This window comes from Cylas formicarius, unplaced genomic scaffold, assembly GCF_029955315.1.
Source record: "Cylas formicarius isolate icCylForm1 unplaced genomic scaffold, icCylForm1.1 PGA_scaffold_9__14_contigs__length_23061073, whole genome shotgun sequence".
Classification (NCBI taxonomy): Eukaryota; Metazoa; Arthropoda; class Insecta; order Coleoptera; family Brentidae; genus Cylas; species Cylas formicarius.
In genome coordinates, this window is record NW_026844365.1 from 20,284,136 (window position 1) to 20,308,346 (window position 24,211).

A 24,211-nucleotide genomic window follows, 5' to 3' on the forward strand; every position below is an offset into this window, starting at 1 on the left:
TTTTGTTGTTTGGCCTCATGGTCAAGAATCCCTAGGAGATTTTATTAGCCTTTTAGACCCTATACGCCCTAACATACGTTTTAATAAAGAGAAAATCAGATCTAACATTGGAATCAATCTGTTTACAGAAAACGTACGCACACTTCAGTTATCATCTCTCTTGTTTATACCTTACATCTGCTTTTTCCTCTAATAATTTCCACATTAGAGATATTACTACCACAACTTTCCAAAGGCAGTGTGTCCAAAAGAAACCCCACATTTGCACTGTTCTCCTTTCTTAGATTCAAAACAAGTATCAAAAGTTTTTAAGGAATTTTACAGATTTACCACTTGTCCAAAAATCGTCTCAACATCTTCCACCCGTCAGACAAAAATTCCTTTTGAGATACCCGGAGTTTTGCAGCATTCCATGCATACGCGGCAAACGATAAATTGAAGAGACCGGACTAATAATATCAACTAGAATTAAAGAACATGAAGGAGCAAATAAACTTATCAGCAGTTGACGAACTTAATCTCGAAACCGTACATCAAATTATTCGATTCGATAAAACTAAAATTCTTGCATGTAATGAATTCTTTTAACAACAAGAAATCCGAAAATCAATAGAAATCTTAAGATTAGTAACCTAATATTAGCATCAGTCCATAATTTTTCTGCTGGTACTGTGTGAACTTCACTGACCTCATTATTTTCGATATAACTCTTTTTTTATATTTCATCGTGTTTATTCCACACTTGTTCTATATCTAGGAGTTTATTAATATTTTAGAATATTTGAAAACCAAATGATCACTTTTGCCTTATCTGAAAAATATATTGTAATTTTTATTTTTCATTTGCTAAATGAACGAAGTTCACTAATATACTACCGCAAATTGCAAATTTTAACTATTGAACAGCTGATCGCTTTCAAATAAGTCGCTTTGAACCCTCGACCAAAATATTTCGGCGGAATAGACGCCCTCTATTAGCTCTATTAGGCATATAAAACTTTATATAAAATGGACTTAATTTTTGAAGCTAAATATTACAAGATTATAAAAATAGGCAGTTTCAATTAAAAAAAAGTTTTTTGGCAATTTTTTTTAATTTCATTTTAATTTTATTTTCCGCATACCCTGTATTATTAGGAAGTGAAATTTCTTATGAAATCCGTTATTCCACTCTTTCGTCTACAACAAAACCTACTCAAGTGAAACAATAAATGCTGCCGAATGAAGAAATTGGCAGATATTTCACGTCTTGCAAACGTCATTTTAAACATAAAATTTTAAAAATGTTAAAACAATTAGGTATATGACATTATACACAAAATATATCTAGAATTTTGTATAGAATTCAAAAATGAAGTTATATACCAGGCGTTCCATTTAAACTAAGAAAGTTGATACCCGCCCACGAAAAATGAAACAACCAGTATATACATTAACTTTTGGCTCTATTCCCTAAAGTTTCTGATATAAGGTAGTGTCCCAAGATGAAGGGCCCGACTCTCTCCATATATGGGTATTCCAAAGGTAGGGATCGCCTGGTTCCATTATTCCAACGTCTTAAACCCTCTTCCCATACCTTAAAACCAATATGTGGTAGCCGAGGTTTGTCTTGATAACCAATTTTTACTTTAAAATAGTAGCGTAGCGTAGTATTGTTTTTTGAACGGGGTGTAATTACATAAAGTATGTGAAATATATATGAAATATAACAAACACAATTACATGTTACATAAAAAGTTTCAGAATCTAACAATATAAATACAGCTTGTCCTATTTAAAAAACGAAAGTTGGTAGGTAGGTAGCTCATGTTTGCTTACATAAATAATCAACATTTCAGGTTTTTACCATAAGTCATTTTCCATAAACATCTTTTACTTTCGGGGATTCACCGCTAACAGTCTATTAATGTATGCAAAATGTAAGCCAGTGGAGTAGCATAACAAAAATCTGACATCTCAAAAATGAATTGCCTGTATAATCGGCATTTTTGGTAGGAAGAGTGACGTCATTAAATGGATAAAATTCACATGGTAAATAGACCCCCGTTCCAAGTCGCATTTATCTACAAATAAAGCGTCAATATTTTGTATTTCTCTAGTCGGGAGCCCGTTTCCTTGGATCGGTTACCATCGTTCGAGCCCCTCGTGCGAAAGAGAGAGACAGGACAGGAGGTGGTACGCGGGGGTTGTGTGTTTCATTCTTCGCAAGTGGCTGGTGAGGTGCGGTCGAAGTGTTTTCTTCGTTTTCGCGAGATCGATGGAAGAACTAAAGGTATGCACGATGCAACTTTCTTTAGTGCTAAGCCGATTTTATCGCAAATAGGAAATAAAAAATAACAATAGATAAACACTCTACGCTTTTTTCGATGTTACCGATTAATCAAATTTGGTTTTGGCTTTGAATGCGCTCATTGCGTAGCAGGCGTAAAAAACAATAACTGCGTTTCTGTGGTTTCGTCCTTGTACTCGAAACGGCGATTGTTATCAGTAATTTGTGGATTTGTTTATCCGTCTACGCAATACGAGCTTTATCCATTTTTTTCTCTCGAATAGGGTGAGGCACCGATTTAAGAATTTGCGTATAATTTATGAGGGTTGTTTTTTTGCACTCTAGATTTTAAATAATTCCGTATACCTAAAAAAATATTTTTCTAATATGCATTATTAGTAACCTCTCAGTTTAATTATGCAAGCTTTATCCTGGAAGGTGCAGAATAGTTGCTGTCGTTTCATATTTAACGTAAGAAAATCGGATCATATAATACATAAAATTAACTGAACTGAACTGAAATGGTTGAGCATGTTTTATTGAAGAAATTATCATTTGGATTGTTTTTTACATGGATTAGCAAAATGCACTTTTCTTTATAAAAATTCAAGCTGCACTTTCATATGCCTAAGATACCAGAAATAAATTCAAGTTTTTTATACGGAAGCACAGAGCAGCAGCAAAAGTTTTACTTATAACATTATTCAACTTTCCTTTTTAAATACAGCAGTGGCGGGCGTACGAATTTCACATATCTAATATGGTAGACATTGATGGTACACCACTGATTTCTTACAAACTCCTATCATTTCTAAAGAAATTTAATTTATTCAATTCTTTCAATCGGATATATGGTTTTCGCTTAGAAAAATTAAAAAAAATCTCTCCATTGTCATAATAATATTATTAATATAACAGCATGCAGAGAATTATCATTATTATTAATACGAAGTACGCAAACTAAAATAAATCAAATACATTCATTATCTTGTCATTAGCATGTTATGTAGTTTAATTCAAACTGTAAAAGTAATAAGAACATTCTTCTAATTTTTTTTTTCTGGAGGACACTCGATATTTTGTTTTACATAGATAATTCCTTTTTCCAGTGCAGTGGCGACCTAATTAATCAAAATATTATTTTTTCAAAGACAGTCGGTTGCACGCCACTGATTTCCTCAAATAATATAATGACATGTGCGTTCCTTTATGAGCCGATTTGATTTCTTAATTTTATTTAAGATCGTCGCATGGTCTTCACTTTAAAAAAATATTGTTATGATTGTAAGAATAATTTTATTTACCAAAATAGAAGGATAAAATGCCGTACGCCCGCCACGGATGTGTTTAAAAAAAATGTGGTAGAGATACTAAAAAAATATATATTTTTTAAAACTTTCCCACCCCCTATCTCAAACGTTAAAACGTTTAGGGCATATGTTCATATGAAGTTTTATTTTAAAATGGACCCAAAAATAATAATTTTTTTTCTTCATTAGAAGTTTGTCATTCTCCCCGGCTTGTATAAAACAGTTATTTCATTTTTCATAATTTTGTATAGCTGTTAAATAATATACTGGCGTTACTACTGTAAAAATTGATGCGACGCAGGCGGCATTGATATTTTCTTAGAGAAGGCATGATTTTCCGTGCGTGCTTGTACGTTTCACCCACTAACCTGCACTTTGTGCCATTTTCTTTCTAAACAGCAATTTCCGGACTCGGTTTCTCTCATTTAAAGAGATCTAGGCATATTTTGAGAAGATACTGCCGCCAACATGACGGTTCCAATGACTATCTGTTTCAAAAATGCAGATATGAACTTAAAACCCGTATTCTTGGGGTAAATAATTGGTTTCCCTTCTTGATTTTGAGCAGATCATAGTCTCTATCTTTTCTTGTCAATGTCGTTCAAGTACTAGTCAAAATCGACATTTTTTTTGTAACGAAAACGCTTATAATATAATTGACTTTAAACCGCCTTTTCTGGATCAAATAGTTGCAGATTTCGAATAGATTCGAGCTAAAATGCTGTTTTTGACTAAAATCTGCTCGATATCAAGAGGGAAAACCAATTATTTACCCCAGAAATAGGTTTTTTAAGTTCATATCTGCATTTTTAAGGTAGATTTCTGAGAGATTCTGAATGGAATCTAATCCAAATCGGCAACTATTTGACGCAGAAAGGGCGGTTTTACGTCAATATCTAGTCGCCAATTAACGTTTTCGTTACAATAGAGGCCGAAAATGCTGATTTTGACTAGTATTTGGGCGATATTGACGTGGTACAAAAAATGATAGATTAAGCTGATATTTGCAATTTTGATGTGATGTTTGTCCGAAAAGCAGATCTAGACTGGAATCTGTTTGAAATGTATAAAAAAAACACTATCAATCCAAGGAAGTTTGTTTTTAAGTATTTATCTGCAGGTCTAATGTATTAATAATATAACGCTGTTCACCTTACAATTCACTGATGACCAAGTAGTGATGGGACAATGTAACGAAGGCCGTAGTATATGGCAAAAAAGTTAATAAAAAAAATCAATAAATAGGGCGTTAAAACTGAACATTGACAAAACTGAGTGTCGCAGCAAAGTTTGGAGATCTATAACTTGATGACAAACTAACTGTCAGAAATTGGATGAATACAACTATTTATTAGTATCATTTACCGATGAGGGAAGAGACAGTACGGAAATTTAAAACAAAGGTGCAGAAAATCGAAAAATCATACGAGCATTAACCGGGATCCTATGGTCAAAAGTGTAATAAAAAATAGTAATATCCGTAAATATAACTCCGTGATGACATGTGTTCTAACTCATGGCTCGGAAATATAGACAATGACCGAAAACAACAAAAAGAAAATCTTGTCAACAGAAATTGATGCTATCAGAAGATCTGCCAGGATATCAGAACCAGAACAAATATTGGTTAGTTAAATAAGAACAAACGTTGTTCAGATTTTCACATAAATATATTTAAATGACAGCTGTTTCGGCAACACCGTGCCTTTATCAAATGCGAATATCAAAGGGTACGGATGTTTATAAATACAAAACAGGTAGTAATTACTTAATGTAAAGTATTACATTAAGTTTTAACAAGGGGGATCCATTCAAATCCAGTTGGTCATTAAGTAATACATTCGAACCTCTCATCTTATTAATCTCCATAGCGTCTAGTAAATTTGATTTTCTACTTTTTGAAACAGTGTGTAAAATATCGAAATTGTCGTCAAAATTGTGTTTTTCTAAATTTAACTGTATAGCCTAATTAGAATCTGAACTATTGTTTTTAACTGATCGTCGATGTTCGTTGATACGTTTTTTGAAAGATCTACCTGTTCGTCCAATGTAAATCTTAGAACATGATCCGCAATTTAATCTATAGACTCCAGAATTCTGGGATCTATTAGATTTAGATTTATTGTTTTTAACCAATTTTCCTACGGTGTTATTAGCTTTTGAAAGCAATTTTGAGGCCACATTTCGAGAGATGATCTAAAACTTTATTACTAGGTTCTCCTATGTCTGTTAATGTTTTAAAACCTTGAGATTCAGTAATAGAGTGGGGATATATAGAGTTCAAGGTTTTTGAAATTGTTTCTTAGTTAAGATTTTATCTATCAGTGACGGGTCATAGCCATTGTTGAATGCAATTTGTATTATAATATTTAATTCTTTTTCAAAGTTTATTGCAGAAAGAGGGGTAGTTATCAGACTATGAATAAAAGCCAGCCATTTTGTGTGTATAGGGATGGTTTGAACTCTCATGTATTATAGTGTGTGAAGGTTTATGGTATATTGGAAAATCTAATTTGTTTTGTGCTTTAGTTATCGTTAAATCCAAGAAATTTAACGAGTTATGCGATTGTGTAATGAGTTGATATAATTTAAAAAGGTATCTAATTGTCTCTCAGTCCCTACAAAACATGCAAAAACATCATCAAAACTTTTAAATAACGGATGTTCAAGTTATAATATTTTCCAGATTGTCTATAAAAATTTCGGCAAGTAGAGGACTAAGTGGGTTTCCCATAATTAGTCCTTCTTTAGAAATATAAAACTGACCATTAAATTAAAAGTAATTTCGGTCTAAACAAATTATTATACTATCCAATAAATCTTGTTTAACGATTGGGTTAATTTGTTTTTGGGTGAGCATGATGTCTATTATGTTTATTACATCAGTAGGTGGAATACTAGGAAATAGATTTTGAACATCGAATGAAACTAATAATGCATTAGGACGGATATTAATATCTTTGACCTTGTTGACTAATTCAAAAGAGTTTTTTATTGTAAATTTAGGTTTGAATTTTCTAAAATATTTATTAATCTTGTGGACAGGTTGACAGATGATGCTGTTACAAAAGACACAACCGGCCTGATTGGCATATTCTGTTTATGTCATTTAATTACAGAGTATAATTTTGGGGGTTGCGGATTCATTATTTTTAATTGATATTTATCCGTCTTATTTGAAAGTGAGGAATCTTTAAGCAATTCTTTGATTTGTCTCTGGTATGTTTCGGTAGGGTCGTGTTGAATATGTTGGTATAGTTCAGGTTTAAGAAATTGATGGATTTTAGAAATGTATTCTGAAGAGCAAATATTACCGATGGACCCCATAGGGAAGATGGAATAGCGAACGACCAAAAAAGAACTGGTGCCGGAATAAAGTCAAAAGCGAAATACCCCTAAATGACAATGAATGGAATGATTATGGTTAAGGTTATGGTTCTTCCAGGTGCTACATTATCAGTTGCCCCTGGATCTTGCGCAAGAAGCTAGATATAAAGTTCGTTAACGTTCGAAGATACATAGTCAGCTTTCATTCTGTCAATTTGTTCGTTATTTACATTTCTTCTTTCTCAGAATAGATTTTGCACTTAAGTAAAAATCCTATAGTCGTGTGATCTGAGTTTTGTGGAAACTACACTCTCTAAGATTGTAATACTGACATTTTGCAAAAAGTAGATCTATAAGTGACCTAATATTCAGGATTATTCGAGTACTGTTCTCTACAACTTTTCTATACCCACTTCGGACTTGCAATCTTCTTTCCTTAGCGTTGGCGGGCTTCTAGCAAATATTAGAATTCTCATTTACAACGCAAGTATCTCACTTAGCAACACTTGAAGGTCTCTCTTGTCGAACATACAGAAGTGTAAGGGCCTATCAAACACTGTATGATCATAAACAATATCGAATATTTTATGGAATATTTTCGAAATATTTTTCTAATATTTGCAAGCTTTTATTTGCAGGGATTTTTTTTATTTTTCACAATTATACAGGGTGTTTTGTAATTGAATGTCAATAATTAATTAAGAAAACATATGTCCCAAATGTCTTAACTTTTGAGGTACTGGGTGGCAAAAATAAAATATTTTTTTTTAAATATCTGTAATACCACTTTAGATATTTTAATCAAATTTGGCATACAATTGGCAACAATTTTTTAAAAATATACCAGTGGTGGGCATACGGAATTTCACACATTAAAATGCTTCAAAAAATAGAATTACGAATACAAAGTATGTAAACTTAAATAAAATGTTATTACATTAAAACTGTAAAAGTAACAAGAAAATCTTTCAAATATTTTCTTTTCTGAAGAGCTCTCATTGCTAACTAAAAATTATATATAACCATGAGCATGCAGAGATGTTTTTATTTTTTTAAGCAAAAGCGAGTACATCGAATTGAAAAAAAAACAAGAAATTAAATTTCTTTAGAAATGACTGGAGATCGTAATAATATTTTTTATATTTTAACAAAAGTGTGTTACAGTAAATAATGACTCCTAATGTATAGAACATCTGTCTCAAATTTCATTAAAATATCTAAAGTGGTATTACAGATATTAAAAAAACATATTTTATTTTTGAATAAAAATGTATCTCAAAAGTTAAGACATTAAAGACATATGTTCATATGAAGTTTTCTTTTTAAAATAAATGTATTATTGACATTCAAATGGAAAACATATTGTGAATAATTATACCAGTTAATCATTAATAAAGCCCTAAAATGCCTGAAGAGTTATTTAAGTTAACTGGAATTATTCCGTTGCATAAGATTGTAAAGTTGTGAAGAATAATTTGTTTCTTTCAATATGGCAGACTAAAGCAGAAACACTCAGAAGGCTCTACTGCAATTTTTAGAAACATTTTATAGTGTTTTAGGTAAACATGGAAGATGTTTTTGTTTGTCCATGAATATAAGTAAATTGTTTGACTTTGTAGCCCGTTGGGCTGAAACCAATAACTGAGGTTTTTTAAATACAAAATTCAAAAAGCATATAATTTTATAATGGAAAATGGATACTTATGTCCTGAGAAGCTTGGAATACATTTCAATTAATGTTAGAATTTGTTAGTCTTAACAAGGACGAAACGGTTTTTACAAATTTTGCTCCAAGGTTGTACAATTTGTGACAATTGACGGTAAGTCTATATCACAAGTTCTGATGCAAAAGTACGTTTTGCTTTGTTTAGATGAGAGCAAAACGTTCTTTTATCTAACTATTATTCATATTTTAGCGTCTTATTTTCGGTGGATTTTTTAAAAAACTCTATTTTTTTTAACTATGCTTTGCGTTTAGTTCATCTTAGTCGTTTTGCACTTAACAATGTCCTTGTCCTACGATCCCAATTGAGAAATATTTTAGGAACTAGATCTGCAAACAAATGCTACAATCTTTGTAAGAGAAAATTGTTTCTTATTTGTTTTTCTGCATATGAATTTTTCTTGGTACCTAGTAAGAAAATTGTTTTATTTTCAATTTTGCAATGTTATTATTTTCATATGATTTGATATGAGGACCTAATAATCAATACTTTGCAGGTTGAAACCACACGGTTCGTAAAAGATGTTTTCAAAGCTTCCGGACAAAACATAGATTCCGATTCAGGGAATAGGTATGATTTATAAACAAATATAATATGAGATTTAATGTGTAGCAGTTGAACAAAGATCTACCAAGGTTATTTTTTTAAAAGAAACTTTTACAGGGTACTGTAATACTATTTGCAATTGTTCTGAATTCCTGCTGCTTCAATTGTTTTGATAAATCGAACTTATTATTAATATTATTATTTATTTGCAAAAGTAGATATTACAAAACAATATTTTTAGTATTTAAGTGATACTTGTCCATGACTTTCAGTAAGTAAACAATCACCCTAGTTTCACTAAGACCGTAGTCGCGCGTGTGTGGGCTCTCTTATAAATTGGCACAAAATGTAGGACCTCTAAATTAAAATAAACATCAATAAACAGAAAATAATCATCAACATTAGTAAATACTATCGGCTTTAAAACTCGGTAACATAATTATTATCTTATACCCAGCTAAAATACACTCTTCGATGGCAATAGAAACCTTCTCCTCTATATACACAATATAAGACACAGATATATACATAACAAAGTCTTTAATTGAAGGAAAGGAAGGGGCAAATCAATTCTTGTATTTCGTTTCTGTTCACTTGTGCAATGAATTTTTTTATTTTTATTTTAAAGATGTGTATCCGATCAGTGGTAATTAGAAGTTGCGGCAAATAGTTGAATAATTTTTGCAATAGGGAAATAATTTTTTTTGTGTTTTACGTTTGTTGTTAGTTTCTTCGATAGCTATGTTCAAATTTTCTTGCCATCGTGTTCCGTAACTGTAATTTATAAATTTTATACTATGTTTGCTTTTGAAAGTATATAACATTATTTGTAAAAAGTATAAGAGTCTGACATCAAAAATGTTTGCCTCGCTATGCAGCAAACGACTTGGGTACATTCAATCCTTTTTAAGCAGTATTTTTAAAAAGTACTTCGACAAAATTTCAACCTTTCTAAGATAAACGTCTAAAATGCCACCCCAAGTCAAAATGCCATATTGGAGTCTAGACTGTACAAGAGCATAATAGATTGTCTTTAAGTGTTTTTCGCTGAAGAAGTTTGCTAAATATTTAAATTTATGGAGGATGCTCCTTAAGTTTTTTACAACATTACTGGTGTGGTGGTGTTCCACCTCAGATGCCCATCGATCCACGCCCCCCAAGTATTTGGTTTTGTCTGTCGATCTGATCTCTGCCTTTTCCGTGTTACCAGTGATAAGTGTATCAAAATCTGGGTCTGTTTTGCCGGTACAACTAAATGTGACAAATTTTCTTTTTTGATAATTAATTGTCATTAGTTTATGATGGAAGCAATCAATTAATCTTTTAATGTTTCTTCAGTAATTAATTTAAGCTCTTTCCAGTCATCTGCTGTAAGATATATTACGGTATCATCCGGAACACGTATGACATATCTAGGAAACTCTTTTAGGAGTATACTATTTAAGTAAATTAATAATAAGACTGGGCCCAAAACTGTCCCTTGCGGGACACCAGATGTAACAGGTTCTGGAGTGCTTAGTTCGATCAAGACGTGTTTTTTTCTCCCAGTTAAGTAACTTCTAAAAAGATCAAAAGATATATTTTTTACGCCTATATCTTCCAAAACTTCAAACATCTGTGCGTGATTAACGGTGCCTAATGCCTTTGCGAGATCTAGGAATATGCATAAAGAAGGTTTACTTTTGTCCAGACTCTCATAAATTTTTGACGTTAGTAATGTTATAGCATCTTGTGTGCTTGTATTTTTTCGAATGCCACATTGTTTCTCAGATTATTTTAAATTTGTCTAAGAATTTTGTTAGTTTCAGTTTCAATACTTTTTCAAAAACTTCCGCCACTGTAGATATTAAGGAAATTGGCCTGTACTTTGTCATCTCTTGTTTGTTGCCGCTTTTAAATATTGCTTGTTGACGTTTTGCCGATCGTCCCGATAACTTCTCCAGAACTTATCTAAACCTGGCTTGCATTGCATTGTTTGAGGGAGGCGGTGCTAAAGGAACGGCATGAACATGTTCTCGGATGATTGATTCCCATATTGCTGAAGGGTAAAGACCTGAGTCCCGCTTAAGATTGTTTGGTTGCTTAAAAATTTCTATGCACTATCGAATCTTTCTTGACAATGCATTAAGGTATGGGCCTGTGTGCGTAAGTTTTCTTTAAACTGAATGACCCAATGTTATCTCAGGGTTTCTATTAATAAGAATATTTAAGAATGGAAGATTAGAACAAGTATCATCAATCTAGAGTCTCCATACTTTTGGTTTTTGATGGAAAGTACATAAGCCACTGGTGTTAATGGAGAATCGAGAGCTGTTTCTTATATTTGCTCAAAAAATTTGACCGTTACAAGAATTACAACATTTTTGGTTGTCGTGGTAATCGGGTAAACCATTTTAAATCATATTTGTATATGACTACAGCGATTTATTACAATAGGTTACTACTCTGATTATTATTATGCAACTTCTTTTCTTTTGCTTATCCCGATGATCTCAAACTTTATGCTTTATGACTATAAAAAAACAAACTACATTTTAATACTAACAAATTTTTTGCACTTAGCTCTAGTAGAAACGAAAATAAGTAGAATTTGAATATATAATCTTTGGACCTTGAACCTTTTAGCCTTTGACACAGTTATCTTTCAAGGCGCATATAAATAATATAACAGATAGAGCATTTAAATGGTATGCATTTATCACAAGAAATTGATTTAATATGCCTTATATATCATTTGGCAAAAGTACACTTAAATAATGTTCGTTTATATGGAGTGCTTGTTATGAAATTCATTCATAAGTGTAAGATTGAAAGGGTTCAAAGTAAGTTTCTAAGGTATTACCGTGAAACTAGCATGTATCAAATATACATAATAAACACCCACATTATGGAATAATACAATTTTCGTTCTCTGCAAAATAAAAGAAATGTGTATGCAGTATTTTTTTTAATTCTTAAATATCACTGCACCACAACTTTAAATAAAGTTGTGGTGCAGTAGTGGTTATAAACGTAAGTTTATTGTGATTAATGATGACAAAACATTAAATCAAATTAATATTTATGTCCCAGAGTATGTATATATGAAATTCCCTGAATGTTTACTTAGCCAATACCCATTTTAACTATTTTAAAAATTCAAAAATTATTGCTAGTAAACTTAAATCTAAACTCTTTGAAATATGGAATTTACTATTAAATTGTATTCTTTTGCATCCTATGATGTTCCCATCTAACTTTGTAAATGAAAATTTTGAGTTTGTAGATAGATAAATATATCTCAAATAATATTGAGACTTGCAGGAATAGGGACTTTCATAAAGGGAAACTACGTTGAAACTAACCTGAATATCGTTTGGACCTGATGTACAGCTGAAGCTTTAAGGTTTGCGTTTCACAGATGAAGTAGGATCTATTTTAAGCTATTATATAAGCTATTATATAACATGTGTGTAACAGTATGTTGAATTTTTCCACAGTCAGGGGCATTTCCTCTATCTGTTTTTAAAATTACTATGTCGGGGGCAGCCATGCGTTCTGTCATAAGAGACGATGTTCATGTCCCTTCTTTAACCTCAGTAAAGCTCTCAAAAGGCAAACAGCATGACTGGCAATTTCGATTTATCAACGCCCGACAGAGTAGGAATGCAGAATATTTGCAAATAGTATCCACCAAGGTTATCAATAAAGCTATGAAATTTTAGTCCAGCGAAGTCACTCTTAACAGAAATAAAAAAAAATGTTTTTCAGTTTTAACCGAATAACAACAAAACTGAAAAAGTATCTACACATTAATTTGAAAAACATGTTTTATTGTAGTACAACGGCAACAGATTTTATAGCCTTAGGTATTAGTTTTTGCATGCTTTCGAGTAATGTATTAAGTTCTCATTGACAAAGAATTAACAAGTGTACAGGTGGGTCAGAAAGCAGATGTCGGACCAAGTCCTTTTTTTTTAATGTAATAACATTTTTTCCTAATTTCTTCCTGGAGCACGATATTTACAATTCTTTCAATATGACTTAATTGCTACTCTCGCAGTTTCTTTCCAAAATTCAAATCAGCTGGATAGACATATCCAGTTTCAACAGGATGGTTGGATTGGTAGAAGAGAATCAACAGAATGCCCTGCAAGACCTCCAGATATTACTTCACTGGATTTTTTCCTCTGCGGATATTAAAAGTTTATACGATACGAAATAATAAAATAATTTATTTCACATATTTATTATTCTATAGCTACATGAATTATGTGTGAAATTTATAGCAGATTTCGAAAATGGATTAAAAAAATGTTCTTTTTTTAAAAAAGGATTTTGATATCCACATCGCGTTTTTGACCTACACTTTATATTTTGTTTCATCCCATACTTGCTCTTAAGTGAATTTGTTCCATATTTTATACGTATACAGTGAACAGGTACTTATAAGAATGTTGCTAAAGTTAGAAACTGTCATCTCTTCTGGTTGTAATAATGTCGATTCACAAAGTTCACGTACGCCAATCGCCAAAATTATACGGAACTGTAAATAAAAACGGCATACCAGCAGAAAGAGTAGTATCATAAACCCTTTATCACCGCAAAGTTTATCAATATACTCTTACATTTTATTATAGCAATTTTTTTAAATACAGAAATACTTTGCATAATTCTTTCTCGCTTGTTAATTTTTGATAAAGATTGTAGACATGAAGATATTTTACATTAATTACTAAATTAAAAGGTAAAAATGATAAAGTCCAACAAAAAATTTATAATACTAAGTTTACTTGCAATTTTTAAATCCAGAGCATAGGCACTTAAGCTATCGATATCTCAGTTTTTTTAAATTTTATTCCAAATATCTAGCATAATACGAATGTTATTAGTATTGCATTTATTTTTATGCGACTTCCACCCATAAAAAGGTATCTTACGGAAGGACTGAAATATCCCTGATCGTTAAGGAAAACTAATAAAAAAGACACCTACGAAAGAAATGCCACGGATTACTCCCCATGGAAAGCAATAACATCAATTAAAAGAAAAAGCCGAACTTATCTCTATACATGAAAATAAAGTGTTTAAACTCCTCACCTGAGAGTTAACTATTGAAGAGGAAAATAAAATAACCATATCACTGGATGCGCCATTTCAACTGGACCTCCCCACTTGAAGTTCGTAATAAAGTAAATTAAACAAATTATTAAGAAAGACCTGATCTCTGAAGAAGTATTACGGGAAATTTCAAAACAAAGTTAGAAGCTGATAGTATTCATCTTCCATGATATATTGCGAATAAACTATGCACAAAGTATTTGGAAAATAGCACAAATCATTATGTTTCTCAAACCAGGGAATAAGCCAGAAGATGTCTCTATATGGCCCATAAGCTATTTCTCTCCAAACTATTTGAGAAGCTCTGTGCTAAAGGGTTAATGTGGTAATATATTAAAAGAAAATAACCCCGACCACCAGTTTGGACAAGTGCACAGATTAGTAAACCAGGATCTGAATGACTAAAGGTATCGCTCCGCAGTCTTTCTTGACATTTGCAAGGCATTTGACAAAGTGTGGCGCAGCGGATTTTAAATCAAACTCAAAAAGTTCCTCACTCATCCGCACTACCAACTGCAACTCTCACTATATACAGCAGAGCTACCAACAATAAAAACTACAACTGTAGCAATTTACACACTAATCCGGCAATGGCTTCAAGAAATCTACAAACGAATTTAATTATCGCATTGGCTAAAAATATGGCGATTCAAAACCAACGAAACAAAATTCAAGCACGTAACATTTTCATTACGTAAAAAACATGCCTTCCAGTGATTATCAACAGCAGTGAACTTCCGCAAGCAGAGAAACTAAGCTCATTGACCGTAAATCTGACCTGTCCTTAAACAAAAAAGTGTTATTATATATAGCTACCCTGAAACCAATACGTACTTAGGGCATCCAACTATGGGACACCGCTAGTAATTCAAACATGGACATCCTTCAGAGGTTTCAAAAAAGTTGAGTGCAATAGTAGGCGGATATTATAATGCAAATGATGGTCAGAACTCCCCAGGGGAACTCAGAGGAACCGGATGTCTTAAAAAATGAAATAAGAATGGCAGACAAAGCAAAGCAACAAAGCGCCTTAATAACATTACTGGAAAGATACTACAAGCAACAGCATGGCATACTCTGAAGTGGCCAGATGAGTGGACTAGGTGTTCAGTGAAGACCTTCTACAAAAAAGGATCTATCACTGAATGTGACAATTATGGCATTATAGTCCTTCTTTCACACGCCAGTAAGATGATATTACTACCAGATAAGGCGGGCTTTGTCAGGGGCGATATTCCATTCTACGTATGCCCTATTAATAAGAAAAATGCTTTCCGTAAAGTTTCAAAACATCTCATATTCTTGATGGCCAGTTTATACCATGATATTAAATGTTTTGTGAAACTCAACATTTCCTCATCTGAATTTCAACCTCTCTGTGGAGAGACCTGAACTGTTTCCATCAATAGAAGAAATTTATACTTGAATTTGATATACCTGAAACCAAAATTTTGAAAGTGGACAAAAAAACTACAACAGATGGCAAGTCCGTAAAGAAAAGCTACAAGATGCTCCGATCCCCAAGTCTTGAATGATGAGACATTATAAGATGTGCTGGCGCGAAAAGCTCAATATGTGATGGACAGAACATAGACGAACGTGTTTATATTCCAGGAACTTCATAATTCCTAGACGATTAGACGGAGAAGCTCATAAACCATTGTAAAGTTGAGGGGAAAAATTGAAGAGACCATTTCAAGAGTTAGTCCTGGGGGCCAAAGACAGAGAAACTTGTAAAAGTAGAGTGAATGACTTTGTCAAAGAATGAACCACTACATTCTCTAGATTTCTAATTCTTCTTCAGTTTTTGAGTCGTTTGTATACAAGATTATTTTCGTCTTTATCGGCGGACCATTTTCCAGTCATCTCTGGTTGAGTTCAGTGATGTTTGAACACCGCCAATCAAATATTGATGACTGCCCTTGCAGTAAGCTATCACTGGCAGATTTTTATTGTTATAGTAGAGAGGAGGGAAATACGGAACTAAGATTGAAGCGAAATATTTTATAAAATAATATAATGAAGAAAATAAAGAAACTATACTCGGCAAAGTTAAGGGGATAATAAACTACAGGACGCTTCTTTTTTCTGCTGGTATGATTTTTCCCAAATTTACATTGAATTTGCAACCAAAGGGGACGATTGTACTTACCAAGTTTTAATGAAATATGAGTTGAAATGTCGTCAACTATTCAACTCAACTTTTTGGCTCACTCTGTATAATAAAAAACTGAAATTGTCAATGTTATGATCATATTGGTCATCGTTTTTCTCTTATTTATGTTGGTTGTTGTTGTTTTTCACTCCAAGGTCACTCCCACCTCTTAAAAGACGAAAAACTGTCGAGGACCAAACTGTCGAGTGGATCAAATATCCGAATTCTGTAAGCAAAAGTGGCCACTTTAAATATGCTAGAGTGGGTAAGTATATAGAGCTTTTACCAATTAACCAATTCTATAAGAGAAGTGGGGAGACAATAACGGGCTAAAAAAAATAAATGAGAACTAAAAGTTCAGATTTTCACGAAATTATATATTATGAGATGACAATTGTTTCGACAACACCGTGTCTTTATCAAATATGAAACATTTGATAAAGACACGGTGTTGTCGAAACAATTGTCATGTCATAATATATAATTTCGTGAAAATCTGAAATTTTAGTTCTTATTTATTTTGATAAATGGATTTTCATCAAGTAAAAGCCACCTCAGTTCAAGTAACGGGCTACTGGTAACTAGAGAGCAACACAATAATTTCGGGATTGCCCAATAATAATGTACTAAGAGCTTCGCTCGTTAGGTGGTTTTTGTGTATTTAATGGTTATTATCTTGACGCAGTTCTTACTTAAGTCCTAACCACTCTTTTTAAACCAATATGCTTTTAACCCATATTACTCAATGTCGCATTTTTTATTGTATTATTTTGTTTTAAAGGATACTTTGCCACATTATCGTGCGGATAATCCAGCTCAGTTTGTGATGGACTGTTCTCTCTTAATAACACTGATGAAGCATACATTTATGGGCGAAATTTTGACTTCATAAAAAACAGGCAAACCCATTGAGCGTATACACCTTTATTTGCTGCATATATTATTGGGCAAGCCCGAAGTGATACATATATTGAACAGATCGACTCGCACTCTCGACAGACTTTGATATAGGCACACAATTTTAGATGTCCTCCTCCTCTTGCTAGGATTGTTTTGTCATCCATTGTCTGGCGTAATTCTGGGCAATGAACTTTCACTGGCCACTTAATCAGCGCTTTCGTTGGTGGTATTTGCGCCTTGGTGCATTATAAAACCAACGTGGAGGTTATACTGCTGGATTGTACCTTTCCTCTTAACGCTTGGTTCCCAGTGTAGAATGCAAATGTTTTAATTTTTTTTATTTCTCTTGCCTAGTGTTCCAGTGCTGTATTTTTGGTTAAAACTCTGTTGCTAGCTTATCCAGTGATTTATGTATTCTCGTGAGTTTATATAAGTTGTTGTTGAGTTGCCCCGTACCTGGCTGTATGAAGTCCACTAATATTTAACAAAGCAATACTTGGCTGTATATAGCCGGCCTTAGAACTGCCTTTGCCTTTATCTCCCTTCGTTGCCGTGTCCATCAAATACTGGTGACTGGATTACCTGGATTTGAATTCCGAAACTTTAGGTAATAATCTTGTTGCATTTTATGTTAATGACCCCCCTTGGATAATTATATTCAAAAGCAATTTGTCACTTTCTTATATCTATGAACAGACCATATATGGTTATGACATCGAAACCAAAGCCCAGTCGTCAGAATGGAAGAACCCAGAATCGCCAAAACCGAAAAAAGCACGTCTAGATCGATCAAATATCAAGGTTTTGCCAACTTTTGTTTGATTATCATGGCGTAAAACAGCAAGAGTTTTTACCACAAGGTCGCACGGTCAAAAAAGTTGAAGTGTTGCACCGTTACCGAGAAGCAATAGGAACAAAACGTCCGGAATTGTGGGAAAACAAGTCATGGATTTTACTTCCCGATAGTGCACCTGCTCACTCATCGTTGTTTGCGTTTACCTCAGAGACTATAATCACCGCATATGGCCCTTTGCGACTTTTTCCTGTTCCCAAAACTCAAGAAATCCATGAAAGGGAGGAGGCTTGGAACGAATGAGGCAATGAAGAGAAAATCGCTGGAAGAACTCAAGGCTGTACCAGAAAGTGCTTACCAGACGTGCTTCGAGGTTGGGAAAAACGTTAGCACAATTGTGTTATATCTGTGGGGATTACTTTGAAGGGGACAATATTAATTTTGATTATTAAATAAATACTTTTTGATAAAATTTAAAAGTCACCTTACTTTTTGAATACTCCTCGTAGACCATAATAATCCATCATTGGGTGATTGCATATAATAGGGAGTATCTACTACTGGGCTTTCCATTTAAAAGCATATAAGTTTGTTTTCCCGCATATTTATGAATAAGTTAACATAATTTTAAATTGTTTCTTTCAGTCCTATATGAAACTTTTGTATTTAACATTTCTTTCTAAAATAACTTCGACACTCTAATATACAGCACATCTCAATAAATTTTCTTTTAAACAGATTAAACTCTCCATTCTTTTACATGGTTTACTCAAACTAGTTTCGGGACCAGTAACTTTTTCGGAGAGTTTTTGCATATAATAATATTAGTAGGTGCTTAGTTTTGTAATGTAATGAAGTCTACAATCTTGGTAGAAAGCTTGACGTATTTCAGAGGAAACGGTAGTTGTTATAGAAGCATCTGAGATCTTTCATTGCTCCCTCTGACCTTGCCCTGGCTTGCTCGTGTGATGATATCTATACAAATTTTAAATTATGTACTTTATAAGTCTCCTAGGATGGTGCACTGACTAAATTAACAAATAAAGATACGCACAAAGTTCTCTGATTTTAGGAAATCTATATATCAATCAAGGTGACCATATAGTGATCGGTTCTGACGAAGCAAGTAAACCATCACGAATAGGATACGTGGTCTACATGTTTGAAGGGGAGGATGGTGAAAAAATGGCCCACGTGGGTTTTTACGAACGTGGCACCGACACTATAATGGGTGACACTTCAGATCCGAGAGAATTGTTTCTTGTACACGGATGCGTGGATCTTTATTTAAGCGCCATATCGAGCAAAGCAAAGGTAATTTCAGTATATTTTTTATTTAGATACAAGCTGTACAAAAACCAAGGAAAAAGGCTTACAAGTATTTTCGTTAGTCAAAATAAAGCCCTTGATATGCATCTGGGTGCAGGTTGTATGGCTAGCTGACAAGATCGTTTGAAATAAGGACGCCAGTTCAATAAAATGCGGAAGATATTTCCACAAATATAAGACTCATTCTTATTAATCCCTGCAATTGAATTTGAGATAATTGGTGCAATAAAAAATTGAGTGATGACAATTGTAATTATAAATAATAATAACAATAATAAATGAGTTAAAATTGTGACAAAAATGTGAGATTTAGTCCGTTAAAGATTATTATAATGGTTTAGGTTTAGGTATATATATTTAACCACATTATATGAAATATATGTGTAGCAAGTTAAATGAAAATAAAAAAATAGATATTAGGATAATAAAACAATTCATCATAAAAGTACAAAACTTATAGTCACGAAATTTGTAAAAGTAAACGCGGGTTTAAAATTTGAATTTTAGGTATTCATCAGTACTGTAAAAACAGTTTATTGTCAGTAGATGCTTGACAGCTTGCAAGGCGTTTTATATTACAAGGCAAAGTTTGTTCATAGATATAGGAAAGTGACTAACTGATACGAATTAAGGAAAGACCCGTGCAAGCTGTAAGAATGAAATTTGGCCGAACAGGTCCGTACTTCGCTTAGAATTTAATTATTTAGGGTTTTGTTAGGAAAGATACTAGACAATATTTATTTATTTATGTATTTATTTATGTTTAAATCTAAAATAAAATTACAAATTATTTTTATTACCTACCTAGGTTACTTAAAATTATTCACATATTATATCAGTTTCATTATTGCTATCATCGTCTGTTCTAATTTTCATTTGTTCTATGTTATTTGCAATATGGATATACGATTGTTCTGCTTTTTCTATATGTTTAACAAAATTTGCCCAACGTTGTGGAGGGATGTTAAAAACTTCGGTTTCTATAAGCTTGAGGACATTGGAGTGAACACGGGGAAAACATTGTTACGACGAATGGAGATTTCAGTTGGTGCCAAACATGTTCAATGGGATTAAATATACAGTGGTAAGGTGGAAGCCTTAAAACTGAATGCCATAGATTTTTTGCATAATTATCACAGACGTATTCTTTCTGTAGGTTCAAGCTTTGTAGAACCTCAATTAATTGCTTTTTGGTATAATCTTCGTGAGAATAAATGTCGGTGTTATACATGTAGTTTTGGATTGCTGCTTTTGTGTCACATGAGGACGAGGTTTTAGTCAACTGTCTACTGTGATAACTTGCATTGTCCATTACAATTACGCTATTAGGAGGAATGTTTGGATGTAGTTGTTTTTAAACCAATTTTCAAATAAATCAGTGGTGGTCTCTTCATGATAATCCAGAGAAGAATCTTTAATATTTTTCGCAGACAGAGAAAGTCTATTTGGAATCCAACCATCTTTAGAGCCAGCATGCAAATTAGTTATTCTTTTACCTCTTTTTGATGGCGCTTTTTTTACACTTACCAGTTAAGTGAACTCAACCCTTTTTCAGGGTATCATAAGTGTCGCTCCGCTTGGGGATCGCCCCGTGTGTGAGGCGGGGAGCTCTCGAAGCCTGGGCGAGAGACCGGGCCGCGGTGGGCTGGAGAGTTGCTCCGGGAATGAGGCAGGCGAGGCTTATGATGGATGAGCCTGCCCTTCCACGGACCGGGGAGCTGCTTAGAGTGACCAGATGGGAGTGTAGAGCACTAACAGAGGCCTACACAGGACATTGCAGGCTTAGGAGGCATCTTTGCTTGCTAGGCATTGGAGACGACCAGGAGTGCAGGTGGTGCATGGAAGGGGAGGAGAATCCGTATCATCTGATATTCCAGTCGCCATTTCCTAATTCTAAAAGATTCCATTAAAACTTGCCTTTTGTCAATTTTTTTAAATCTAACACCTATGTGTTGAATACACTTACATAACGTAGTTCTGCCACATTTAACACCGGTTTAATCTTTTTCAAGCCTCCTAATTAAGATATCTAATGTAGGCACGCTTGGTTCCTCGTATAACTGGTAAATTTCACGCCGTATTATATCTTGATCACTTTCATCTACACTCGAGAAAATGGCAGCATCGCTTCTTTTTTTGCTCGCTGAAATGGGATTATTCACAATTTTCCATACAGTTCATGTTGGAATTTTCGTCAATGTGGCCGTTTCTTCTAAAGATGCTTGCTTGCTGGCAAAACGTTCGATGAGAGTCAAATAAACATTCTTTATAACTTCCTTAGTCTCAATAGAATAATGTTTTCTACATTTGGGCGGAAGCATCTCCTGAGATACACTGGTCTCGCACATATCTTGCATAATTCGCACACGACTCAACACACGCTGTATTACACACGAAATAAGAATGATTGCTAATAAACTTAAACTAAGTAGAATATCAAATCAAAGAATATTAAACACAGGAAGGTATATAATTATTTTCTCTTACGGACTACAATTTTACCTGAATTTAAATTCCGAAACTTTAGGTCTTGTTGCATTGTATGTTAATGACCACCCTTGCATAATTCCATTCAAAAGCAACTGATCAGTTTCTTATATCTATGAACAGACCATAATTTATCATAAAAGTTCAGGTTTAAAGGTTTCTGATTGATTTATTAAGGCTGGTGTGAATTAAAAGAAAAAAACAAATTCTTAATTGGACTTAAAGGACACCAGTTTAAATTAATAATTTCAATATGCTTGGAAAATGAATATGATTTTTTTAAGTTATAATTTCGATAAATGTGGTAAATAGTTTATTTTAAAATGTTTATTTCTAATTGCAAATTCTACTTCTGAGATTCCGTTATTTCGAAAGCGTTGCCTATTAAAAATGATGACATAATTTTAGAAGGAGAAGCAATACCTATTTCGTACTATTTTCTGGCAAAACGCAACATACTTGTTCTACATAGGTCCATAAAATAATTGTCTCAAAATTAAGATATCCTTGATATAATAAGTTTGACATCCTCAATTTGAAAATGCTTTGACGATATACTTTCTATTATAGTACATAATCGTATAGTACCGTTTGGTTTGAGTTGATCTCATATCGTGGCTGCACGAAACCTGACGAGGCATAAAGATTGGTCATATGAACTTTCAGTGCAGTTTCAATTCTAGATTTCCAGAGTCCGTTATTTTTAAGTATTGAAAGCTACGTATTGAGAACACTATGATTACTACATTCACCACCTACATCTTTTAAGTATATTATACAGAGTAGAGATTTTTCGCAAATACATCTGAATGTAACTATCTGTTTAAGAATGTTGGGGGTCACATCTGGTGCAGGCTAGAAGCCTGGGAGTTCATCAATAATAATGAAAATTATTTGCTTGTAATATATATGTTTTTGGATGCAGTATCAAAATTTGGTATATGGTATATGGATTGTTCTATTCTGACAAAACTAGATACAGACCAAAAAATGTCATGACAGTGTTGAAGTAGTTGCTTTTGTTTATAATTTTAATGTATTTAAGGCTTGGAAAGAATATGTGCCATAGTTTTGTTTAGATTAAGTGTACTTCTATATTTTAGGTAATTTGTATAATTTGTTAATAAAAAAAGGGTTATACTCCTTTTTTTTAAAGATTTCCTAGCGGAGAAGCAGACAACCAAACTCTAACAGAAAATGTACAATACGAAAAATTGCCTATACAAATTAGAAGGTACATACATTTTCGAGATTAAAAGAAAATTTTCAAAGAAACTTCGACAGACTACTGTAATACTTTTTACAAAACTTCTGGATTCCTCCTGTGTCGGTTTTTGCTGAGTCGAACTTGCTGACGTTTCGCCAATCATCCTGTTGGCTTCTTCAGACGTATTCATGGTATTCACGATCTTCCATTAATCGCCTTATTTAATAACCTACAAAAAATACTTTCTTTAATTTTGCAACGGACAGAGCTGCAAATTTTCCACATAGGTATTTAAAACACGCTTCATCTTTATTTAAAGCTTGAGCCAACTGCTCATCAGTCCTAAATTAATATGCAACGGTGTGGTCAGTTCTTTTGTTTCCATTGTCTCACCAAAAAAAAGAGGGGTACATATCATGACTGTTGACCTAGTGGGAGGCTCACAACGGTAGTTCCAGATTTTCGTAGCATTCTTTCATTTGCACAGAATGAGCAATAGGTACAAAAGTAAGAACATTTCCGTTGTGCAAAGGAACAGCTTTAGGGGTTTTCTTGGATGAGTCAGTAAAAAGCTTTCAGGCCTCAGTAGTCTGACCAAGTTTCTTATTATAAAAAGTAAACCACTTTGTTCAAAATAGCCTATAAATTCTGACTCACGCTTCCTGAAAAATGAGATTCCAAATTCTTGTGTCAGTAAATTTTTATTTCGAAGGTAGGATGTTAAAATATCGGAAGGACCCTTAGGTAGACCTAAGTCTCTTCCTAAGTCATCAAGTTCTGATTGTAAAAATAACGGTGGTTACTGAGAAACATTCCAACATCACTAAGGGTATCTCAATCTACTTCAGGTTTAGGAAAACTGGTTGTATCTTCTTCTAAGTTGGCTGGATTCTGAGGTATTGGGACACCTGGACCACGTGGGTCCACTGCTCTAATTGCAGACTTTTGCAGTTTTTTAGTACTAAATCCACGAACATACAGAACTAGTGATCGGGGGGTTCTCTCCATATCATATTATATCATTTCATATTTTAATGTCTTATACCTTTCTCGCATAACTTACA

At 33.3% G+C, this 24,211-nt stretch overlaps 1 protein-coding gene across 1 annotated transcript in view; it reads left to right on the forward strand.

Annotated features, from left to right (window-relative positions):
* The window catches only part of LOC132706954 (DNA (cytosine-5)-methyltransferase 1-like), a 108,933-nt gene that overhangs the window by 24,728 nt on the left and 59,994 nt on the right, over window positions 1–24,211 (forward strand). The window contains exon 3 of the mRNA XM_060678553.1: window positions 19,197–19,438. Within this exon, the coding sequence (XP_060534536.1) occupies window positions 19,197–19,438 (242 nt within the window). The remainder of the gene's footprint in view (window positions 1–19,196; window positions 19,439–24,211) is intronic.